Raw genomic sequence first — 21090 nt, 5'->3', positions numbered from 1 at the left:
TACAGCCCAGGTGGAATTAAATATTTTAAAGGTACCATAACAAAACAGAGGCAAATCCCTCGGCAACTCAAAGGAACACTGAAAGCAAACAGGAAGACAAAAATACCCTAGTATGGGCCATAACTTGCAGTACGATTTTTGAAGCTGCTACAGAACACACAGAACATGCAGTCCACACAATTAAAAATGAACAATGGATGAATACTGAGAGGAGAAAGAAACGACAGGAAGCAAGGAAGGAAGAAAGGAAGGAAAAGAATAAAGTTCACTGGAGAGGAACCCAAGTCTAGATTTTAATCAGTTAAAAATGTCCTGTTAAACACAGTAGTATTCAAACTTAAAACATATACCTTCTATGGTTACATGAGAGGAGCATACAGGAACGGTTTGGCTAGCTGTGCTTTGCTGCTCAGACTTCAGAATGGAAATGGGACAGGACTCAGCTGGCTCAGTTTGATTTTAGGGTGATACATTGCATGGACAGAGGTTAGGAGAAGGCACAGCACATGTGCCCTGCCAATGTAAGAATTAAAGTAACACTTAAATCTTATCTTTGACTGATAAGCTGAAGGAGAACTATGTGCTACAGGGCAGTACACACAGAGTGGGCCAGAGCACAACCTGGCAAGCAGTGAAATGATTGCAGCATGTGACAGCAAACTGAAGTGCAGTCTAGTTTACATTCTCCCTTTGATGCCCTGTTTAACTCTCATTCACTGGAGTTATGCATCTGTATTAAGGGAAGAATATACTGTGTGTTGGCATACAGGGAGTGCTACGGAATATTACAATATAAACAACAAATTGATGGAGACTAAGTAAATTTCAAGTGCACACCGAGGTCCTAATCCTGCAACTGATCCAGTGGTGGACCCTTGTGCTGCTGCAGACTGACATGGAAGAATGACTTAAAGCTACGTGAGTTCTGGGCACAATACCAAGGGGGTTGACCGAACTCTCAGTGAGGTCAATGGGAGTTGATGTCAGTGTGAGTTGGAGGGGGCTCATCACATATTATAATTGAGTCAATGTTTTTGTGTGTGTTATTGCGGTATGAAGATGACCTGAAACATAACAACTGGCCAGGCACAACTGTCCCATTAAACATTTCTATTAGCATGGGGCTGGTATACAGGGCAGTTGAATTATTACTTCTTGCTTAGAAGTCAACCAATTGTTTTCAACAGTGCAGAAGTTGATTGAGCCCCCTGAAAAAAGATAGAACATGGGAAAAATCACAAATTCAAGTGATACATGAAATTTTGGGCCACATCCTCAGCTAGTATAAACTGATAGAGCCCCAGTGGAGCCAATGAAGCTGTGACACTGTTTTACAGTAGCTAATGTATGGGGCACTGTGTCTACAGGGTCTTTACAAAAATCATGCTTTTAGAGTAGACGATTGAGAAAGAAAACTATACCAGTAAAATCTTTTCAGCAAAAAATAGATATTATCTTGTGAAGTTGAGCAGCAGAGAAACTAAATAAACTTTAACAAAAAAAAAAGTGAGAATTAATGACAAAGGTATTTCAACTAAACGTTAAACTGTTAAATAACTTAGCCTATAAATAAGTAATATATATAATTTGAAAGGTATTTAATTACCTTTTTGTTCCACTTCTATTGTAGAGAGAGAAGTAAAGAGAGAAAGGAGAAAAGAGAATAGATTAATGGTACTGTATTGGCCAGGTACTTTTCTATACCTCTTCCAAATGAAAGGAAGTATTATTAATTTACTTCAGTTATTGCTATATTTTGTGACTCTTATATATATATATATATAAATATGTAAAACATTGTTTCCTCTGATGTACACTAGATAAAATACAGGCACATGACTTAGCTGTACTGCAATCTTAAAAGCAATCAGGGCCTGATCCAAAGTCCACTGAACTCAATCAAGGATCTTTCCATTGCCTTTAGATCATGCCCAGAGCATAAAATAAGATTTTTATTAATTGAAATAGGGTTGAAACAGATTTCTAGATAGAATAAACTATTCAGGATAGGGACTGTCTTGGTATCTATGGCCCAAATCCTGAAAAACCCAAATGAACCTGCACAATTTTACCTAGGAGAGTATTTCCACTGGCCCTGAGTGCACTGCTCATGTGAGTAAAGTCACACAGGTACCTAAGTGTTCACAGATTTTGGGTCTAGGTCTTGTACAGAACCAAGCATGCTCTCAGCACTTACAAAAACATTATTATCATGATGGCCTCCCTCATTAACAACAAAACAATGGGAAGGATTTAAGTACACCACTATTTGTAAATATGAAATATTTATGGCTGTTACAATATTAACATGTTACTAATATTAACGTGCTACCAAAAAGTCCCTATCCTGCAATGTACATCTATTTTGTTTATCAGGCACTACAGTGTTTTCAATCAGGTTCATCCTCTTTAGCAGACCTGATCCCCTCACTGCTGGAACAAACCTATTCAGCACATGTCTGCACTGCTGAAAGGCTTTGGTGCCACAAGCTTACAGCCTACCCCAAGAAGCATTTACGGCCTGAGCCAAACCCACTGAAGTCAATGGAAAGACTCCCATCAACTCAATCACCTTTGGATCAGGCCCTTGCAGACACAGGCGGTGGGTATCATAGGCCGGGGGAGGCTGTGCCTCCCCAAACAGCCTGACATGGCCCCGCCCATGCTCTGCCCACTCCCAGTTCCCTTCCCGCTCTTCCAGGACAGAGAGGCTGGGGCAGGCAGGCTGGTGCCAGTGCTGACACGGCCTGGGGCTGGGGCACGCTGTCTGCCCGGCACTGGAGGTGCTGGGCCTGTGTCGTCCCCCCCCCCCCCCAGAGCTCCAGAGGTGGGGCTAGGGGCACGCCGGCCGCACCGCCCACCGAGTGCGCTGGGGCTGGGGGCACTCCAGCTGCACTACCCACCTGGTACTCCGGGGCTAGGACTGGGGCTTCGCAGGGGGCCAGGAGGGGGTACTCTGGGCTCTGGCAGGGGACGGGGACAGACCGGGTGGGGGAGGGAGAGGCCTTGGACAGAGGGGAAGGGGCCGGGAGCTAGCCTTCCCCAACAGCTTGTTCACCCGCCGCCCATGTTTGCAGAGCAGATATAGACTTTTCACCCAGAAGCCTTGTGTGGAGTCTTAGAAGAGATGGATGCCCTACACTTTCCCTTCCACTGCACTGCACTGCTCCATTTTGTATGCACCATTCCTAAATGTGATGTTGTCTAATTAAAATATTACCATGAAAATAATTATTGCTACCACTGTTATATAATTACAACGAATCTTATACAAAGTAGAACACATGGCCATAAAGGGTTAAACAGCTTGCAGGCTAACTAACCCAAAGCCAACATGTTAGAAAGTATGCAAGTGGTAATTAGGGCCATTCAATGATAAATAGGCTAGAACTTTGAAATGCAAACCTGTATTGTTAGAAAATTAGAGGTGATACTAATTGTATGTGTTTCCTTATTGATGCTGGCCATGTAAACAGACAGTTCCTGTCTGTTACTATATCTATTGATTCAGATATCAAAAGGGAATATTAACGTTTAGATGAATCTTGGGTGCAATAATGTCATTGTCTAAATGTATCTTTAAAGTTTATCACAAACTGCTTACTGGATAAATTATCTTATGTTAATTCATACTTAATTACCGGTGAGGTTGAGGAAACAGAAGGTTACATCAAAAGCCTATTGTTCAACCAGGACTGTATGGTCAAGTGGCTGCTAGAAAACTGTATAAATGACCCTTGGGTTCCTATACTTTTTAATCTCAGATCTACTTAAGCTTCATCGGGGGAAGTTTGAGTCGCAAGATTGAGATCCCAGTCCTAAGCTGGAACACCCTGAATATGATATTGGACACTGGACTATAACCTATGGACTAAATTCTAAAAGAACTCTTTTCCAGCTACAAAGCTCACCATCTCTGCTATGAATCTGAATTTCAAGTTGTACTCATGTCTGTATGTATACTAATCTTTTAACCATACTCTCTCTCTCTCTTTTCTTTTTCAATAAATTTTAGTTTAGTTAATAAGAATTGGCTGTAAGTGAGTATTTGGGTAAGATCCGGAATATTCATTAACCTGGGAGGTAATGTGTCAGATCCTTTGGGATTGGTAGAACTTTTTAAAATGATGAATAAAATTTTCAGTAATCTTCATCATAGTTGACATGGGTGTCTGGGTTGAGGCCTGAGGCTGGGTTACTTTAAGGGAACTGTTGTTTGCTTCTGGGCAATCAGTGAGGTAATAAAGAAGCTGTTTGGTGCTGGCTTGGTAAATCTACATATTGGAATATCCACCAGCCTGGGGATTGTCTGCCCAATTCTTTGCAGTTCACCCTAATTGAGTGACCTCAGTTGACTCCCAAGGGACTCCGGTCACAGTCCCCCTTGCACAGAATCAGCAGAGAGCGGGCCCCTTTCCTCTCCTTAAGACCACAGTACAGGCAGTGGTTTTAACAATCAGCTCTCAAACTGCTGTTGTCATCAGGTAAACTTGATGTTCCTACAGTAGATGAGACATTGACCTATTTCCTGTCTGCCCTCCTGCTTGTGTCACGATCTTGCACTGTATGAGGTCACTAGCTGTGCAGTCAATCTGAACCAAGTCACTGGTGCATGGTAATGCATGCTTTAGTTGTGTAGCTTATATGACACTGCTAGCATGCTTGTATCTGTTGAAAATCACTCCTTCATGGGAAGGAAAGCACACTGATGACAACAAACAGCCCTGGTAAACAACCAACACCTTCTACCACCCCACCAGAGAAAAGAAGAGACACACAAAGTCAGCTGCTGCAGTATCAAAGTTTAAGAAAGAAGTTGTGATCCATCTAACACAACAGAAACAAAACAGACAACACATCTTAAAACTGATGGCAACAAGAGAGGCGAGAGGAACACTTTGCATGAATTCGCTCTGAATGGGAGCTATAGCTAATTGTGCAGGGAACAGGCCATAGTCCAGTCAACAGAAGACACACCAAATGGCTCACCATTAAAAATTCAACATTTTACAGCACCACTGAAAGCCTCAGAGACATCTGAAATTAACAGTTCCTCCCTGCACTTAGAATTGGGAGATACCTATGGTAACTGTATGAGAAGAGTTGACAAATTATGACGTGTCAATGATTCTGTTGTAGATAATGTGATTTCTGTATTCATAGGTAAAGATGCACCAGTCTTAATCTTGGACATCTGCATCATGATCAGAAGTAGACTAAACACTACTGTTACTGCTAACAATCATATTTTATATAGCAATGTGCAGGGTGTTTCACAGAAAAGAAAAAGAAAAACACATCTATCTAGGGCCATAGGCTGGAAATAGTTTACGTGCTCCTCAAATTCTGTTCTGCTGGGCTCTTGGTGCCTCATCCACTGGAGGTGGAGGGGACACAAACCCCATAGATTATCACTGAGAGATGTCACTTGTTTCTGAGAGAAGTGAACATTTACTGGCATCACGGTGAGGTTCAGAGAACAGAGAGAGACACTTCTAAGGACAAGGGACAATACCACAGAGGAAGATACATGTATTTGGTTTTTGCCTTCCAAGAATTCACAACAGGCATTTCCAGGCTGTGGCTCCTCTGTGAGACTGATCCTGCCAGCTCTCCAAGTTCAAAGAGAAAAATTTCAGGAACAGGCTTTAAACATTATCTATATCTATTTTTCTATATATGGTGTTTCAATCTACAGCTCCTGATGGGGAAAGAAGCATGAGCCACCCATAGGGGTCAGATCCTGCTGCAAATTTCTCCAAAGTTCAGCGGTCTCTGGATGTGGGGCCTTGGTTCAGACTCATCTCTAACTTAAAACAGGTTGAGGTGAAAAGTGAAATGACTCGAGCTGTCCGCAGTCAAGGCCTCAGTGGACTTAGCTACATGGCTGATTCTGCAGGAGAGAGGGTGACACTAGCACCGCAAAAGCAGTGATGTGACTAGTCAGGATTAAAACTAAGTGGACCCAGCAGTTACAGAGAAACTTGCACAGCACCTGCCAACACTACACCTGGCTGTAGCTGGCCATAATTCATTTTCTTGAAAAATGAGGGTTTGTTTTTTTTAAAGACATTGGTGATGTGTCTCAAAGCTTCTAGCCCCATAGGAATTGTTACTGATCCATCTTTCCTACTGTACTGCTGGCAGTGTAGTAGATAGGAATTTATGCTTCAGAGGATGGGCAAAATCCTTTTATAATGCACTGAAACAATTGTGCAATGCTATAGGTAGGGCGAAACAGGCTGGAGGAGAGAATTTACTCATGGCCAGGTGAGCATTGTGAAGAATTCATTACCCTTATCTTGCTGAATTACACATTATTAGTGGTTAAGTACCAGAGGGGGAGCCGTGTTAGTCTGGATCTGTAAAAAGCGACAAAGAGTCCTGTGGCACCTTATAGATTAACAGATGTTTTGGAGCATAAGCTTTCGTGGGTGAATACTCACTTCGTCAGATGCATGTAGTGGAAATTTCCAGAGGCAGGTTCTTGCCTGCATATTTATACCTGCCTCTGGAAATTTCCACTACATGCATCTGATGAAGTGAGTATTCACCCACGAAAGCTTATGCTCCAAAACATCTGTTAATCTATAAGGTGCCACAGGACTCTTTATCGATTATTAGTGGTTGTAACAGTATCCAATCCTTTTAAATGCCAGCCACAGTAGATGACCACCTCCTGCTTGGTGATTTCCATAGGTAAAGCAAATAAGTATGTCTTTCTATTGGATCTAAATTTACTGCTCTGGAATTTCAATGGGCCAAATTCTCCTCTTGATTATACTGGGGTAACTCCATATTGCTTTAAAGGAGTTGCACTGAGGTATCTTGGAAGCCTGGAGGATTTAAGCCATTGAGTGTCCCTTGGTTCTCGTATCATATAATAATAAGAAAAGAATTAAACATACTGAGCAGTTTTCACTGTATCTCTGATTCCTTCATAGTGTACTATGGAATGACATTTAAACACTATCAGCACTGCCACTCAAAGAATTTAACAATTTGGTCAGAAAGCATTAATTACAGAGAAGTCTGCATCATAGTTGCAATGTCCGAATGGGCTACAGTACTTTAACGATAATGATTTTAGTTTACAAAATTCACACGCTGCATATATCGCTCAGGTTGTCCTAACACTTCATCACAACTTAAGCAAATATAGACATGCTTATTTCTCTTACAACAAGTCCTGCTACACCTATCTTGTTACTGAAGCACTGTTATATCTTACTAGTATAGTTCACATATCTTCCTCACAAGGACAATATCTGATCTCCATAGTTGCCACATAGGGTGACCCAGATGGGGGTGGGGGGTAATAGGAGCCTATATAAGAAAAAAGACCCAAACATTAGGACTGTCCCTATAAAATCAGGACATCTGGTCACCCTATTGCCACAATAAATACACAGATTCCATGATGACACCCAGGATCCCCATTAACAAAACAAAATGTTGATGGCACTGAATGGCCATCTCTCTGAAAACTGCCTCTTAATAGTCTCCAGCACAATTAACCCACTTGAGCAGAATACAACATTAATATATAATTAGAAGCAAGGCTAGTTCTGCTCAGCCATCCATAAGGCACACTTAGGAGACAACCACCACTGTGTCACATGTACATTCCTGCATGGGACTCTCCACTTTGGTAGCACGCACAAGGGAATAACAGGGGTGTAGGTACCTGCCCCAATGGGTCTTGAAGTGATTGAGAGAGCCCCAGTAGAAGAGAGAGGGGAGCACATACCTGGGGAATGCAAAGATGGCCCCTCCTCCTCTGGAGACTCTATCCACTCATTGGTCATCCAGGGTAGGTGGGGGAGCTGATTGGTCCCTCACTCTCCCATTTCATCAATTTATACCTTAGCCCAGGTTCTTAGGACCCTCCTCTTGCTCCATTTGAGCTCAGCTGAAGATAAGGGCAGTTCTGGAGAGCAGGGTGTGGTATTCTCTGAAAGGACATAGCAGCAATGGGGCTTGTGCCAGCTGTGTTCGTTTGGGTTTGAATATTTAATAACACTCCAGTTTTATAACTGTCCTTGGACTGGAAAAGTGAGACTTTGCTACACGTTCAAACACACAACAGGAGCAAACAACTCAAGGATAAATTGTTTAAGGAGAATACAGCAGGTGGGGGAAGGTTTAAAACTAAAGAATTGTGTCCCGTGATTTTCCAGCTTTTATAAAAGGTGTCACACCAGATAGTATATTAAGAGAGGATGGCTCCATTTCCATCTCCCCTCAAGAAGAGTTAAAAATTTACATCTAGCTATCCAGCTATCAATCCGTCCATCCATCCCCCAACTATCTATCTATCTATTTATCCATCCCTTTGTTTAACCCAAGTTAAGGATTTTATTTAGTGACAAAATGCTATCAAGAACAGATCATCCAGTCTGTGTTTATTCCATCATAAAAAATGAGATTTTTTAAAAATAAATCTAAATGATCAAAGGTCTAGAAAACATGACCTACAAGGAAAGATTGAAAAAAAAAATGGGTTTGTTTAGTCTGGAAAAGAGAAGACTGAGGGGGAGATAACAGTTTTCAAGTACACTAAAGGTTGTTACAAGAAGGAGGGAGAAAAATTGTTCTTCTTAACCTCTGAGGCTAGGACAAGAAGCAATGGGTTTAAATTGCAGCAAGGGAGGTTTAGGTTGGACATTAGGAAAAACTTCCTAACTGTCAGGGTGGTTAAGCACTGGAACAAATTCCCTAGGGAGGCAGTGGAATCTCCATCATTGGAGATTTTTAAAAGCAGGTTAGAAACACTCCTGTCAGGGATGTTCTAGATCAGGGGTTGGCAACCTTTCAGAAGTGGTGTGCCAAGTTCACTGTAATTTAAGGTTTTGTGTGCCAGTAATACATTTTAACGTTTGTAGGAGGTCTCTCTCTATGTCTATATTATATAAATAAACTAGTGTTGTATTTAAAATAAATAAGGGTTTTAAAATATTTAAGAAGCTTCATTTAAAATAAAATTAAATTGCAGATTGTATCAATTTAGTGTGATCCTTGCCTGGGATCCTTGTCTGGGGTTTCAGCCACCAGCCCCGCTCAGCCCACTGCCGGTCTGGGGTCCAGCCGCTGGCCCTGCTCAGCCCGCTGCCGGTCTGGGGTTCCATTCACGCAGCCGGCAGTGAGCTGAGCGGGGCCGGGCGGGGGGGGGTGAGTGGGGCCGGCAGGGGGCTGAGCGCCTCAGTCCATTCCCAGTGTCTGGTGCCGGCAGCACTCAGCCCGCTGCCGGTCTGGGGTTCCATTCACTCAGCCGGCAGTGAGCTGAGCGGGGCAAGTGAGGCCAGCTGGGGGCTGAGCGCCTCAGTCTGTTGCCAGTCTGGGGTGCTGGCAGCACTCAGCCCGCTGCCGGTCTGGGGTTCCATTCACTCAGCCGGCAGTGAGCTGAGCGGGGCTGGTGGGGGGGGGGTGAGTGGGGCCAGCGGGGGGCTGAGCGCCTCAGTCCGTTGCCAGTCTGGGTGCTGGGCTGCTGCGCAGCAGCAGCCGGCTGCCGGGCTGGGCTCCGGGCTTTTGGGTCCAGGGGTCCCCTCCCCAGGCCTCCTGCGCCTCCTGCCCTCCGCCAGTGAGCAGAACCCCAGGCTGGTAGCGGGCTGAGGGGGGCCAGTGGCCAGGATCCCAGCTGGCAGGAGCTGGTGGATGGAACCCCTCGATTTAAAGGGGCTGGGGATTTAAAGGCCCTGCCCCTCCCGGTTGAGGCCCCACCCCTTCTGGTTGAGGCCACGCCTCCTGCTCAGGACTCCAGCATACCGGTAAGTCCTTTAAGTTACTTTCACCCCGGGTTTGCTAAATATGTGCAGAAGACAAGGGGCTGAGCACTTGAGTGCAGACTGTAAGGAAGTGGGCTGTGTCCATCTCTAGCTTGCAGAGAGAAAGAGTGGGGCAGGCAGAGCCCAGAACAGAGCTCTTGTGCTGTCAGTGGTGAGCAGAGGATTTCTGCCAGTGGGCCCAGAGGAGGCTCTGTCACGCTGTAAGCAGATGTAGCAATTCCCTGGACACCGAGAAGTATCACAGATGCACATTTTGGTTTCTGTATTAGACTTCGCCTGTCATGTTAGCTTATTTCCCACATCAGACAGTAACAATCCAAAAAACGCTGTTAGCGTCCTTCACAAAAAACACATCATTAGATAATTTGTGTGAAGATTCTTCATTTGATGTTAGGGACTGTACTGTCCACTGTACTGAGCTGGATGCAATTTTGGGCTCCCATATTAGGCTCTGCTTCATGCATGTAGGGGAGAGAAAATGAGTTGATCCACTATCATGCAGAAGTGAAACACTACTATGTCGTACATTGCTCTTCGTGTACATAACCTAATCAGCACTAATGCCAACAACACATGTTCTGTGATGCCTACTGGGAAAAGGGATATGGCTGGACAGAAAGGGGAAAGTGCTGGATAGCATGTTGCTCTTTATGACTCATTCTCCTCTGGTAGCTGAGTAAATTACGCTAGTCTCAGTTGCGTAAGATGCTGCTGCATGGAGAAATATTGTCCCTATGACCGCTATTGAGGTTATACTGTCCCCACTACAAGGTTGCAGACTTTGTCCATCCAATAGCATCACATCAGCTGTTCTGACAGTGCTTTGGAGAGGATGCTGGAAGGGGAATGGAGTCAGAGCTGCTACACAAGGATGGCCAGAGACCCACAGGCTTTTCATTTTCCCATAGATCCCAGGCCCCAGGTTTCTCATGCTCCATTACATGGCAACTAAGAATCCACAGCCAACCCCACATCACAAAGAGGCAGGGTGGGAGTATGTGATAAATCTTGCTGATTCCCCCCTCCCTTCTGTGGGTTTTTACATGTAAGGGAAACATATGATGCGGAGTGTGCAAGTGAGTACCAAATGAGCACGTCACACCACAGCACACACAGAGTGGCACTGGGGTCTGCATGGAAGACTGATATTGTTATTCGTTTGCAATACTGATACCAGCTGTTGGATTCTGACTGTGGAGGTGAAGACCAGAAACTTCTTCCCCACTGATCTCAACTCTCTAGCCCAAACAGAAAGAAGCCTAGGTGCTTGGCCACTCTGCAGTAAATCATCCATTTAAATCCAAGAGACCAAAGCGTACCCAGTAGCCAATGCCTTCTGAGAAGTTACCATAGCTAGGCAGAGTCTCGGTAGTGTGGAATACACTAACAGCTGTACCACTATTAGACTGATAGATCATCTAGTCAAGTCTCTGCTAGTGGCCTGCACCAGGTGCCTAAGAAACCCTGCAGTAGGGAAAGGGTCTGACAGGAAGAAGGGTGTGGGGCTAAGACATCCATACAGGACCCTCCTCATGACCCCTACTCTGCCCGGGAAGATCTGTTTAGATATGATCGTTAATACTAATATTGGCCCCAAACCTGTGCTGGAACACGGGGGTTTCACTGGGAGGTTTTGAGATGACTGTGGAGGCTGGAGGGAAAGTAGCACAAGTTTTCCACAGCGGATTTTCAATAAACAGACATAAGCCCTGGTAGTGCACATAATCGATTCCTTCTTAGCTGCAGTTAAAAACCACAGAAGCTTACCAAAAAAACCACAGAAAAAGGCAGCACAACATATAGACGGCACAAACTATTTTGGCAAAAAAAAACTTGAAATGCTTGAAACCCTCAGTGTGTCTGAATCTCTGCTTTGTTGTACTTTCCCAACGCATAATTAAAACCACACCGCCAAGGTTAAATCCTGCCCAATCCCACACCGATGCAAGAGCCAGGGGGGAAGAAAACCTAAGGAGTTGCTACTTCTGTGTATTCAGCAGCTCAGGACAGTACACTGCTGGACGTGAGTGCACCAGACAATGGGCCCAGGGGCTCCCCATGCCCTGTAGCTGGAATATGGACACACACAACACTGCAGTCTGCCAGCAATTCTTCTTACATCGGCAGCAAGCTCTAGCTAGCAGATGGCCAGCGTGCACTTTGCTTCTGGTCATAGTAGCGGCACAAGCAGTGCACTGTGCTCACAGTCTGAAGGCCTCCTGCCCATCACCAGGCAGATTCCTGCTGCAGTGGAGACACTGAGCAGCAACCCTGCTCATCCTCCATGTGCTGCCTGCTTCCACTGAAGGACAGGATTTCCCTCCTGTTTGTATATGTCCCCCAAAAGCACCCATTGTAGGATGCAATAGGGCAAGACCTCTTGTGGGGCACGTTTAGCTTCAAATGTGCATATTGCCATGAATATATAAAAGTGCTTCAGTAAACAAACACAATCTATATCTCCACCCTCAATATGGTCTTCATTAAAATCTTTATGTATTATACAGCAAAAATGCCTGACAGCCATCTGTCTCTCTGGGCAAATGAAGTGCTGCTAATCCTTCATTTAATAAGAGGCAGGCGTAATCTCAGTGGCTCAGTTTTTAAATTATGTTTTTCAAATAATACCCATGCACCAGTGAATGAAAGTGCCGCTCAAGCACCTCATATTATAATGGCTTCCTATAATGTGATTCCAAAATTATCACCTCCTCACGAATTTCACTGTGAAGTGGGCCGACTGAAAATGTCAATAATCCAGAAATGCTTTTACCAGACATATTCGAAATTAAACTCTTAAATGTGGTATCTAAGGATGGTGTAGAAACCAATGCTTTTTTCATAGGTGTTTTCTATTAGCTTTCTGTTCATCTGATTGATTTGTCAAACTTTCCACACTATTAACGTGGTCCTTCACATGTAAACAGTGATCTTAGTCTGCTCTTCTGAACGTAACACTAAACATAAGAGTACACAGTGTTGTTGTTTTTTTACTTAGTAATATCAAAAGTAAACTCTATATAGTATTTAGTTAATCAGGAACTAGAATGCCACTGTTGAGCACTATCTGCTGTCCACTAGAGATTCTTTAGGACAACACCTGCGCGATAATAACAGTTACATTTTGCTCACAAGTTACCTAGTATTTTTTTTATTAAAAACTAGAAATGCTGTAGGAGTGCCGCTGAAGCGTTTCAGTGTAGACACTCACTACAGCGACGGGAACGGTTCTCCCATCACTATAGTATATCCACCCACCAATAGATGGTAGCTAAATTGATGGAAGAACTGTTCCACTGATCTAATGCTGTGTACACTGGAGTTAGGTCGGCTTCACTACATGGCACAGCAGTGTGGATTTTTCAAACCTCTGACCAACGTAGCTGGGACAACCTAACTTTTTAGTATAGACCTGACCTTAATTTTAAGCTCTTTGGGGAAGGGGCCATCATCTTTTTGTCATATGTTTGCATAACACCCAGCATAATGGGGTCCTAATCCCTGATTAGCGCCTCTTGATTAATACCACAATTCAAATAAATAAGGAGTGTTTTCCCCTGGTGTTCTATTATTCCATTCAGAATCATTAAAAATATGTACTTAATTGCAAAGCTTTAGGCATACAGAAGTTTAAAAATGGGTCCTTTTATTTACTAGGGGAAAATGTTATTTTGAATCTCAATTCAACCTTACGATTCTGAAGGCCTATGTTAAAATCAATAACAACAAAAAGCAAACAAAAAAATATGTTATAGGCCCAATTATGCAAGTGCTGAAGATCCTGTAGCAACTTCAATGAACATACAATCCCATTTAGATGGCCACTCTAGAGCGAGGCAAATGCTGATTTTTCAGTTTGGCAGCCATTCCAAAATAAATAAATAAATCGGGGGTGGGGAGATTGATTTGGGTGGAACCAAATCTGAAGCTGTACAGAACGTTTGGCCAAATGAAAAAGTCCATTTTGTGTCTGTTGCAGATTTGAAGTTGGATGTGCTACATTGCAGGCTAGTGCCCTAGACATCTAGTTAAAGCTGTGAGGGTTTTTCATTTGTTTGTTTTGGGGGGGAGGGGAGCACAGCAGGGGTCCACCATCACCACCTTCTCCAGCCATTTTTTGAAGGACTGAAACCATATATGTCAAATTCATGACCAGTTTCAGGTCAACTCAAACTTCACTTTTTGGAGAATAAACAATTCCTCTGAAAAATTTTGCGCAACTCTACTGGCCCCAAGCAAGTTGCAGAAACACTCTGTGTTCAGACTTCTCCAAACGCTATTTGTCCAGTAATACATATTGTGGATTTTTAATAATTTATACCTCTCATCCTAGTCACAGTGAGTGAATTTCCTGATGAACATTTCATTAAGCAGATATTGAATTCTGTTGAATTCTGAACACCTACATTTAATTTAGCCAAGAGGATTTTTTTTTCCTCAGTCAAGATATTTCACTAAAAGGGACAATAAGTGTCAATATCTACCTCAGTGGAAAACAAAACAAAACAAAGCAAGTGATGTTATATATTTAGTACATATCTAATAGACTTAGTTGGAAATATTTTCTTATGGCCATGAATCTCGAAAGTGAAGCAGGCCCCTTGCAAATTTAAAATAACTTTCTGAATAGCAGATGAAGTCTAAAAACCTATTCATCGCTGATAAGCCATTCAGGAAAAATATTTCCATATGCTGTCTGATTGGCTCATCAGAGGTGAATAATTTTTACTGAACAAAACTGCATCATTTGCACATATGATCGGATTGCGTAAAATAGTCTGCAATGCTATTAACTCACGATAAGACAAATAGCAGTAACTTCTTAATCTATAGTGACTATTAAAAATAAGCAGCAAGATGAATTAATGTAAGACTGTTTCAGGCAGTCTGTTCAATGCTGTATGAAACTGAATTATGTGTTCCATTTATCCTGCAAAACTTTATTGGCAACGGAATTGTTATTGTTTCCAATGTGACAGCTGAAAAGTGGGGCCCTATTAGATCGCACCACAATTAAACATGACTCCTCCATAAAAAAGAAAATGAACTAAATCTTAAAAATACTAGAAGATAAAATGGTGAAAAGCAGTGGTCTCAGAAATATGCTTCCCCATTTTGAGGATAACTTTATAGATCCCACTTGTAGATGTGCTTCAGTCTGTCACTTGTATATTCAGTGTGGCCATTCATGAAATTCTGATCCTAATCTATGATTATGTAATGCAAATATTTTCATCCTAATAACCATATATCCAGAATACATCCTACTCCAGGAATGTCCAACATCTATTGCATTAAAGACTAAGTTGGCAATATGGCAGGATCCCAAGGACTGCACCTAGTTAGAAATAATTTGCATGTATCGTCCTGGCTAGATTGATGTTAATGACTTATTATTTGAGTTCAAAAGGGATAAAACCCCAACGTTCATTAAGATTTGTCATCATCCAGTCATGAGGTGAATTTGGGGATGCCAACAGACTCTCATAGCACTCAGGAAGTATCTCACCCTAAAGAATGAGGAGGTGAAAAAAAGTCTTCAAAATCACAGGATATGTTGTTGCTTTGGGGGCGAGCTAAATCAAGGTTCCATGTGTTTTGATAATATTTCCATCAAGAAGAAGAATGAACTGTTTGTCATATTGCCAGCTAAAAGACCAGCTGTATAATAATGGATTGCATAGGTCCAAAAAGAAGCTAATAATCATTGCTCAGGCATGTCTGTGCTGAGAAAAGTATGATTCTCCTCAGAGAAAATATTTTTGAAAAGCTCTCAGCTCTGCAGTAATGTAAGCCTTGGCTGGTATCTCATGTCTTTGTGAGTTAAAAGTATCTACCATATTTTTTGTTCGATCACACGGCATGGTGCTGACATCAGCACCTATGGCTGCATTTCCCTTTAATAATTCTCAGTAGGTCTAACACCACTTTAAAAAGGGCTGAAAAGAGGGGTGTAGCATGATGTGCCTTTCTCAATAGTATCTACATTAGCCATAACACAACACAATAATAAAGGGATTTTTTAATGATCCACAAAAGGTGTTAACCAAATAAAACAAAATGGTCTTCGGGAAACTTTTCTTTCTCTCTTTTTCTCCTCCCCTCTAACGGTTTGGGGAGGCAGCCAAATACAGAGTGAAGGATGTGAGGGATGTTTGGTCATGACTCATTTTGGAGATTAAGCGAAGTGTAGGGAATGGTGTAACTGGACACATTACTCTTTAAAGGACTGGTCTTTTGGGACCAGATTTAACAATCTAACAAATTGTAACAATACACATAAAAGGTGACTGTTCTGAACACAGTTACCACCAAAGCAAAGGTGTGACCTCCTATGTTTTTAATTAAGATAATTTACTAGAAAGCGATATATTTAAGCAATGTGTGACACAAAGGTAATGACACTGATAGAACTTGTTCTTTGGTCCCATTCAGAAAGCACTCCATGCGATCCTGAGGGCTGCCATACAGAAATGTGAGCATCTCATCCACCATATGCCAATGGAACCATCGCAGAAAACTGTTTAAGAAACTTCACTTTATCTTACAACTTATACCAACTAGCTTTAGCTTTTGTAACTCATAGCCACTAAGTCAAAGAGGAAAGACAATCCAGTGGTTGAGGCACTGGTCTAAATCCTTGGAGCCCCGGGTTTGATTCTCTGTCCCCTCACCGGAGATGGGCACTGCCAGGACAAAACCGCCTATTAAAATGTCATGAAAAATGATGCCCCTATGACTGCTTCAGCCATGGGCTAGACCCAAAGCTGCAGCTGAGAGATGTTTTATAGAAGGATATGAACAGTGGGGATGGTTAAAGGAAAGACCCCATAGCAGTGTATGTAACACCTATACACAAATGGCTGGGTGTGACGTGGGGTACACATGTGTAGGATGTAGAGTTTTCCCACCTTTGCACACCTGACTGGGGGGCAGCCAAAATGTAACTATTTTCACTCTCTGAGGGCAGCATTACATACTCCAACCATGCCCCCCCTCCCTGCCAGGCGGGCACTGGTGGGAGCACATGCTGCCCCCTTGTAAAGGAGGCTGCCCCCCACTTACTTGCTGCAGGCGGCCCTCCCCGCGCTCCCCTGCCCCAGCTCCCTCTGTCAAAATGCCGGCAGCGACCGGGGTGGCCGAAGATCTGGCCGCCGCGGTCGCTGCCGAAGAAAATGGCACCCCCCAAATCCTAGTGCCCTAGGCGACTGCCTAGGTCGCCTAAATGGTTGCACCGGCCCTGCTGGGCACCTTGAAGAGGTAGTTTTTGTTTTGTTTCTTCTGTACAACTACAATGCAGTATGTCTGGCGCTGTAATAAATGAGTTTGAGATCATTTCTACAGTTGCGCTATCACCTGGGTTCTTTTGTTTGTAAATTACCTTTTGAAACTACGAGAGTGCCTGAATGTATCCCCTAAGTCAAACCCACTGTATAACTGCGTTGAGAAAAGGTGGTGCTTCTGACAGCAGTCAAACAAAAGCACAGTGAGGAGAATGGGAGAAAGTGGTATGGCTGGTGGTGGGAGGAGAAGGGGGATGGCTGGGGTGGGGAAGTGCGTGCTATGTTTGTGGAGAAAAATATATGATTTTTTCCCAGTCCAAAGTGAAGAAAACTGACACAGTTTGCAAAATTCACAATTTTGTGGCCAAGGGACACCACTTGGCTCGGCAGGCAGCTGTCACAGTTGATGCTTATGGTTAATCCAACCTGCTCTTTCCCCATGCACGTCTCTGTGGTAGAACATGATTTCTATAGAGTAACAAAATAGCAAATAAAATAATATAACAAAATACAGGGAGAATCACAGAAACATTGGGCTGGAAGATTCCTTGAGAGGTCATCAAGTCCAGCCCCCTGCACCAAGACAGGGCTAAGTATACTTAGACCAACCCCGAAGTGTTTGTCCAACCTGTTCCTAAACAACTCCAGTGATGGCAAAATATAGATATACTTTCCTTCCAACCCCAGCCTTAAAAATGCCACGTGAAGGGGCATGGTCCTTCAGAGCCCCAATCATATGAATCATTAGGCCTATTTGCAGGCGTAAGGATTACTCAGAGAGTAAAGGGATTGAGCCCAAGATCCCCATATTGTGACTCGACAGTATGGAGGGCTATCATAATGCCAGCAGGATGTGCATGTTGTTGTAGATATGTTCCTAACAAATTCAAATTCCCTTGGTCATTTCAGAAAAAATACATGGAGAGACTCTCTTAACTTAAACTTAAAACATGAATGGAACACCACTTGTCTGGAATTGGGAGGTCTGCAGGATCACTGGAAGTGGGGATCAAACATCAGACCTCTGGATCTTAAAGCATGAGCCTCTGAGACTTGAACTAAAAGATCTACCTCTGTCAAACAGTCTCATCAACTTCTACCCATAACCCAGCTACCACTAGGGGACAACAGTGCACCAAGCTGAGTGGGTGTGGATTACACAAATATATTTCTTTGCAAAAATATGAAATAAGTTCAAACGAACCAAAACAAAAATCCTGATGATATTATGACCTTTGTTTATTTTACTGTGTTTTTATTATTTGCATTTTTCTCAGCTGGGCTAAGAAAATCAGCTTTCTGTTACACAGGAGGTCAGACTAGATGATGACAATGTCCCTTGTCACCTTATAATCTATTAATCTTGTTTCACTTTGTGGTTGTTAGTGCTTCAGTATTTGGGTTTTAAACACAGTTGGAAGATGCTTATTTGTGTTTAAAAAAACAAACAAACCAGCCTGGGAATGGGAAAAATAAATGTGCAAACTTCCCTATTGGCTCTAGCTTTCATCAACAGCTTGTTTACACAACGTGTAACTTTTGAACCAGTTTAAGTTGACTGTCTCCCTTTAAAGCTCTCTTGCCTTTGGGCTCTTTTATACTGTTCTCATCTTGTTAACATACAAAACGTGGAAATAACAATAAACAAAACAGGAAAATAATTATTGTTGTTCTCCCCTGTGACAAATTTATGAAGGTGGCAGATCTGATTCACAGCTTTAGAGACGCTGTCCTCAATTGTCAAAAATGCCTAGTGATTTTGGGTGCCACAATAATCAGATGCCTGGGAGATGCCTTTAAAAAGGGGCCTGATTCCCAGAGGGCGGGTGCTCAGCACTTTCTGAAAATGTAAGTTGTCTCAAGTTGGACACCTGCAAATTTTGCACTAGGCACTTTCAACAATGTAGGTCAATATTTAGTCTGCTATGCAGCCAATTAACCACATATATCTAGACCACATGAATTAAATATAGAACATATTTCATAATTGAAAATGCATTCCTTAAAATATACGGCAGCACCAAAACATACAGTGTTTTCTTAGCCTCATTCTTTTCCATACAGTAATCCCATTTTGCATTTGTTAATGATGTGATTGCATGCTATTACTCTAAAGTCATTGGAACTGATTGCCACTCTGTTACACTGGGTTTGCACTGCTATAACTCTGTTAGCCTCAGTGGAGTTTCGCCATCCATTATAATGGTGCAGAGAATCAGGTCCAACAAGTCTACTTTGGCGTCTGAGACGACTGCCTTTTTCACATAGTAGTACGCTGAAACTCCAATGCACTCCCTGATCACTCCAGGTTAAGTTAATGGTTCAAGAAAAAGAAAGGTAGGAGAGAGAGCTAAAGTCGATAGGTTACACAGAAAGGCAACATACTGATTTCTTTGACAGCAGCAGAAAGAAATACAACAAAAAAGACTCATCACAGCTGGTGCTGCCGATTCTTGTGTCAAACTCTGAAATGGAGGAAGGGAAAAAAATGCTAACTGGTTCAGCTCATACACTATGTGTTCATAAGCAGCTGGGAGATACAGCTGACATGGGGATGTGTGTCTTCGAGTAGAGGGATCTTTTTGTTTGAGTGCGGTTCAACAGTGTGATGCCACCGGCCCAAGCCTGGCTTTGGATGCCCCATCATATGGTTAGGAGTGCAGGTGTGCACATCAGCTGTGGAGTCCCTGCCAGGACAATACACAATTTCTAACACTCATGCTGCTTTCTTTTCCAGGACAGGTTGGTTTTGAGCCAGCCCTTTCTCCCATCAGTTACTGGACACTGTGGGCCTGAATCTCCACTGCCAGACCAGAAGTACATCCAGATCAGAATGGAGGTGCTTTATACACACTCTGCACTGAGGTAAATCACCAGGTCAGGTGCAGGGCAACAGTCAATTTGTCACTATGACATTAAGGGCTTCTGTGGGGGTGGTATTCTTACCATTTCAGAGCTCCCCCTGCCCCCCCCCCACACCTAAACACAGCCAAAATCCCTCATCTTTTCACCATCAACATCTGTTCTCCGTCTCTGAGGTGGAAGAGAACTTCCAACAACTCAGAGGTTCCCCAAAACGACTCACTATTACAGTGGCAAGGACTCTATCAGGCGCAAAAGCAACCTAGCGCCTGAGAAAGGCACGTGTAGGCATCAGTCCCTGACTGCAAGCAGAAGAAAGGCTACCAGAAATGACTGCAAATACTGCAGCTCCCTAACTCTTAGCAACATGTAGTATCCATGGCTGAGGGAGGTGTGGATGGAAAGGAATGAGGTTGCACGCTGGCCCATGTCACAGATAACAGGAACACTGCACAAGATGTCAGGTGGGATACAGAAAGAGGGTGGGAAAAGGTTTGTTTGTGACAGACAAATATGATTTAAAACATATGTCATATACATGGGTATAATTGGGAGAACATTTGCTGTCAGAATATGCCAGTGGAATGGAAAGTAAAATATGGCACAAACCTCTCAGCTTTGTCTCTACAGTCACTTCATACTAAATTCAAGGGAGGCAAAGAAAAAAATAATCACCCTCTTTTCTTAGAACATTTCCAAAATTGAACATACTCCAGCTGAAAACCAAGCAACCAACCAAATCTGACTTTCTGATCATCTTCTGCTCCAGTCCTGTGACACAATATCATCCAAATAAATATTTAAGTCTACCACCCCTGAAGTTGTACAGCAAACACAGCATTCCCCATGACAGCTGTGAAACCTATAGGTAAAGACAGATCTGATCAGTTTACAGGATCCCCTGCTGCTGAGCTGAGCCACTAACCAGTTCATAACCCCAGCAGATGCCTCTGTTTCTAAGCCTCTGGGAACTTTAGGGGCAGGCTGTGTCATGACAAATGGGTGAAAGCTAAAAACTGGAAATGGACTGCTTATCCGACCACTGGGGACTGTTTACGCCAATGTCTTGGGGAGTTTGCAAAATATGCTATTAAAGGACAACTCTTGTACTGTTACAACACTATGTAGCACTCTGCACGTTCAATGCACTGAACATACAT

General features: G+C 43.0%; 1 protein-coding gene across 13 annotated transcripts in view; it reads right to left on the bottom strand.

The window, feature by feature from the left end:
* ADGRL3 (adhesion G protein-coupled receptor L3) overlaps positions 1–21090 on the bottom strand; it is an 842781-nt gene that overhangs the window by 329748 nt on the left and 491943 nt on the right. For 11 of the 13 annotated variants that reach the window (XM_039540335.1, XM_039540336.1, XM_039540325.1 and 8 more), the window contains exon 6: positions 1607–1621. The exons of the other annotated variants lie outside the window; for them this stretch is intronic. In XM_039540335.1, coding sequence (XP_039396269.1) covers positions 1607–1621 — 15 coding nt within the window. The remainder of the gene's footprint in view (positions 1–1606; positions 1622–21090) is intronic. 13 annotated transcript variants of the gene reach the window in all.

The sequence above is a fragment of the Mauremys reevesii genome, linkage group 5, assembly GCF_016161935.1.
Source record: "Mauremys reevesii isolate NIE-2019 linkage group 5, ASM1616193v1, whole genome shotgun sequence".
In the NCBI taxonomy this organism is placed as follows: Eukaryota; Metazoa; Chordata; order Testudines; family Geoemydidae; genus Mauremys; species Mauremys reevesii.
Note: the sequence above shows the minus strand (reverse complement) of the source record. Positions and strands in the feature narration are given on the sequence as shown.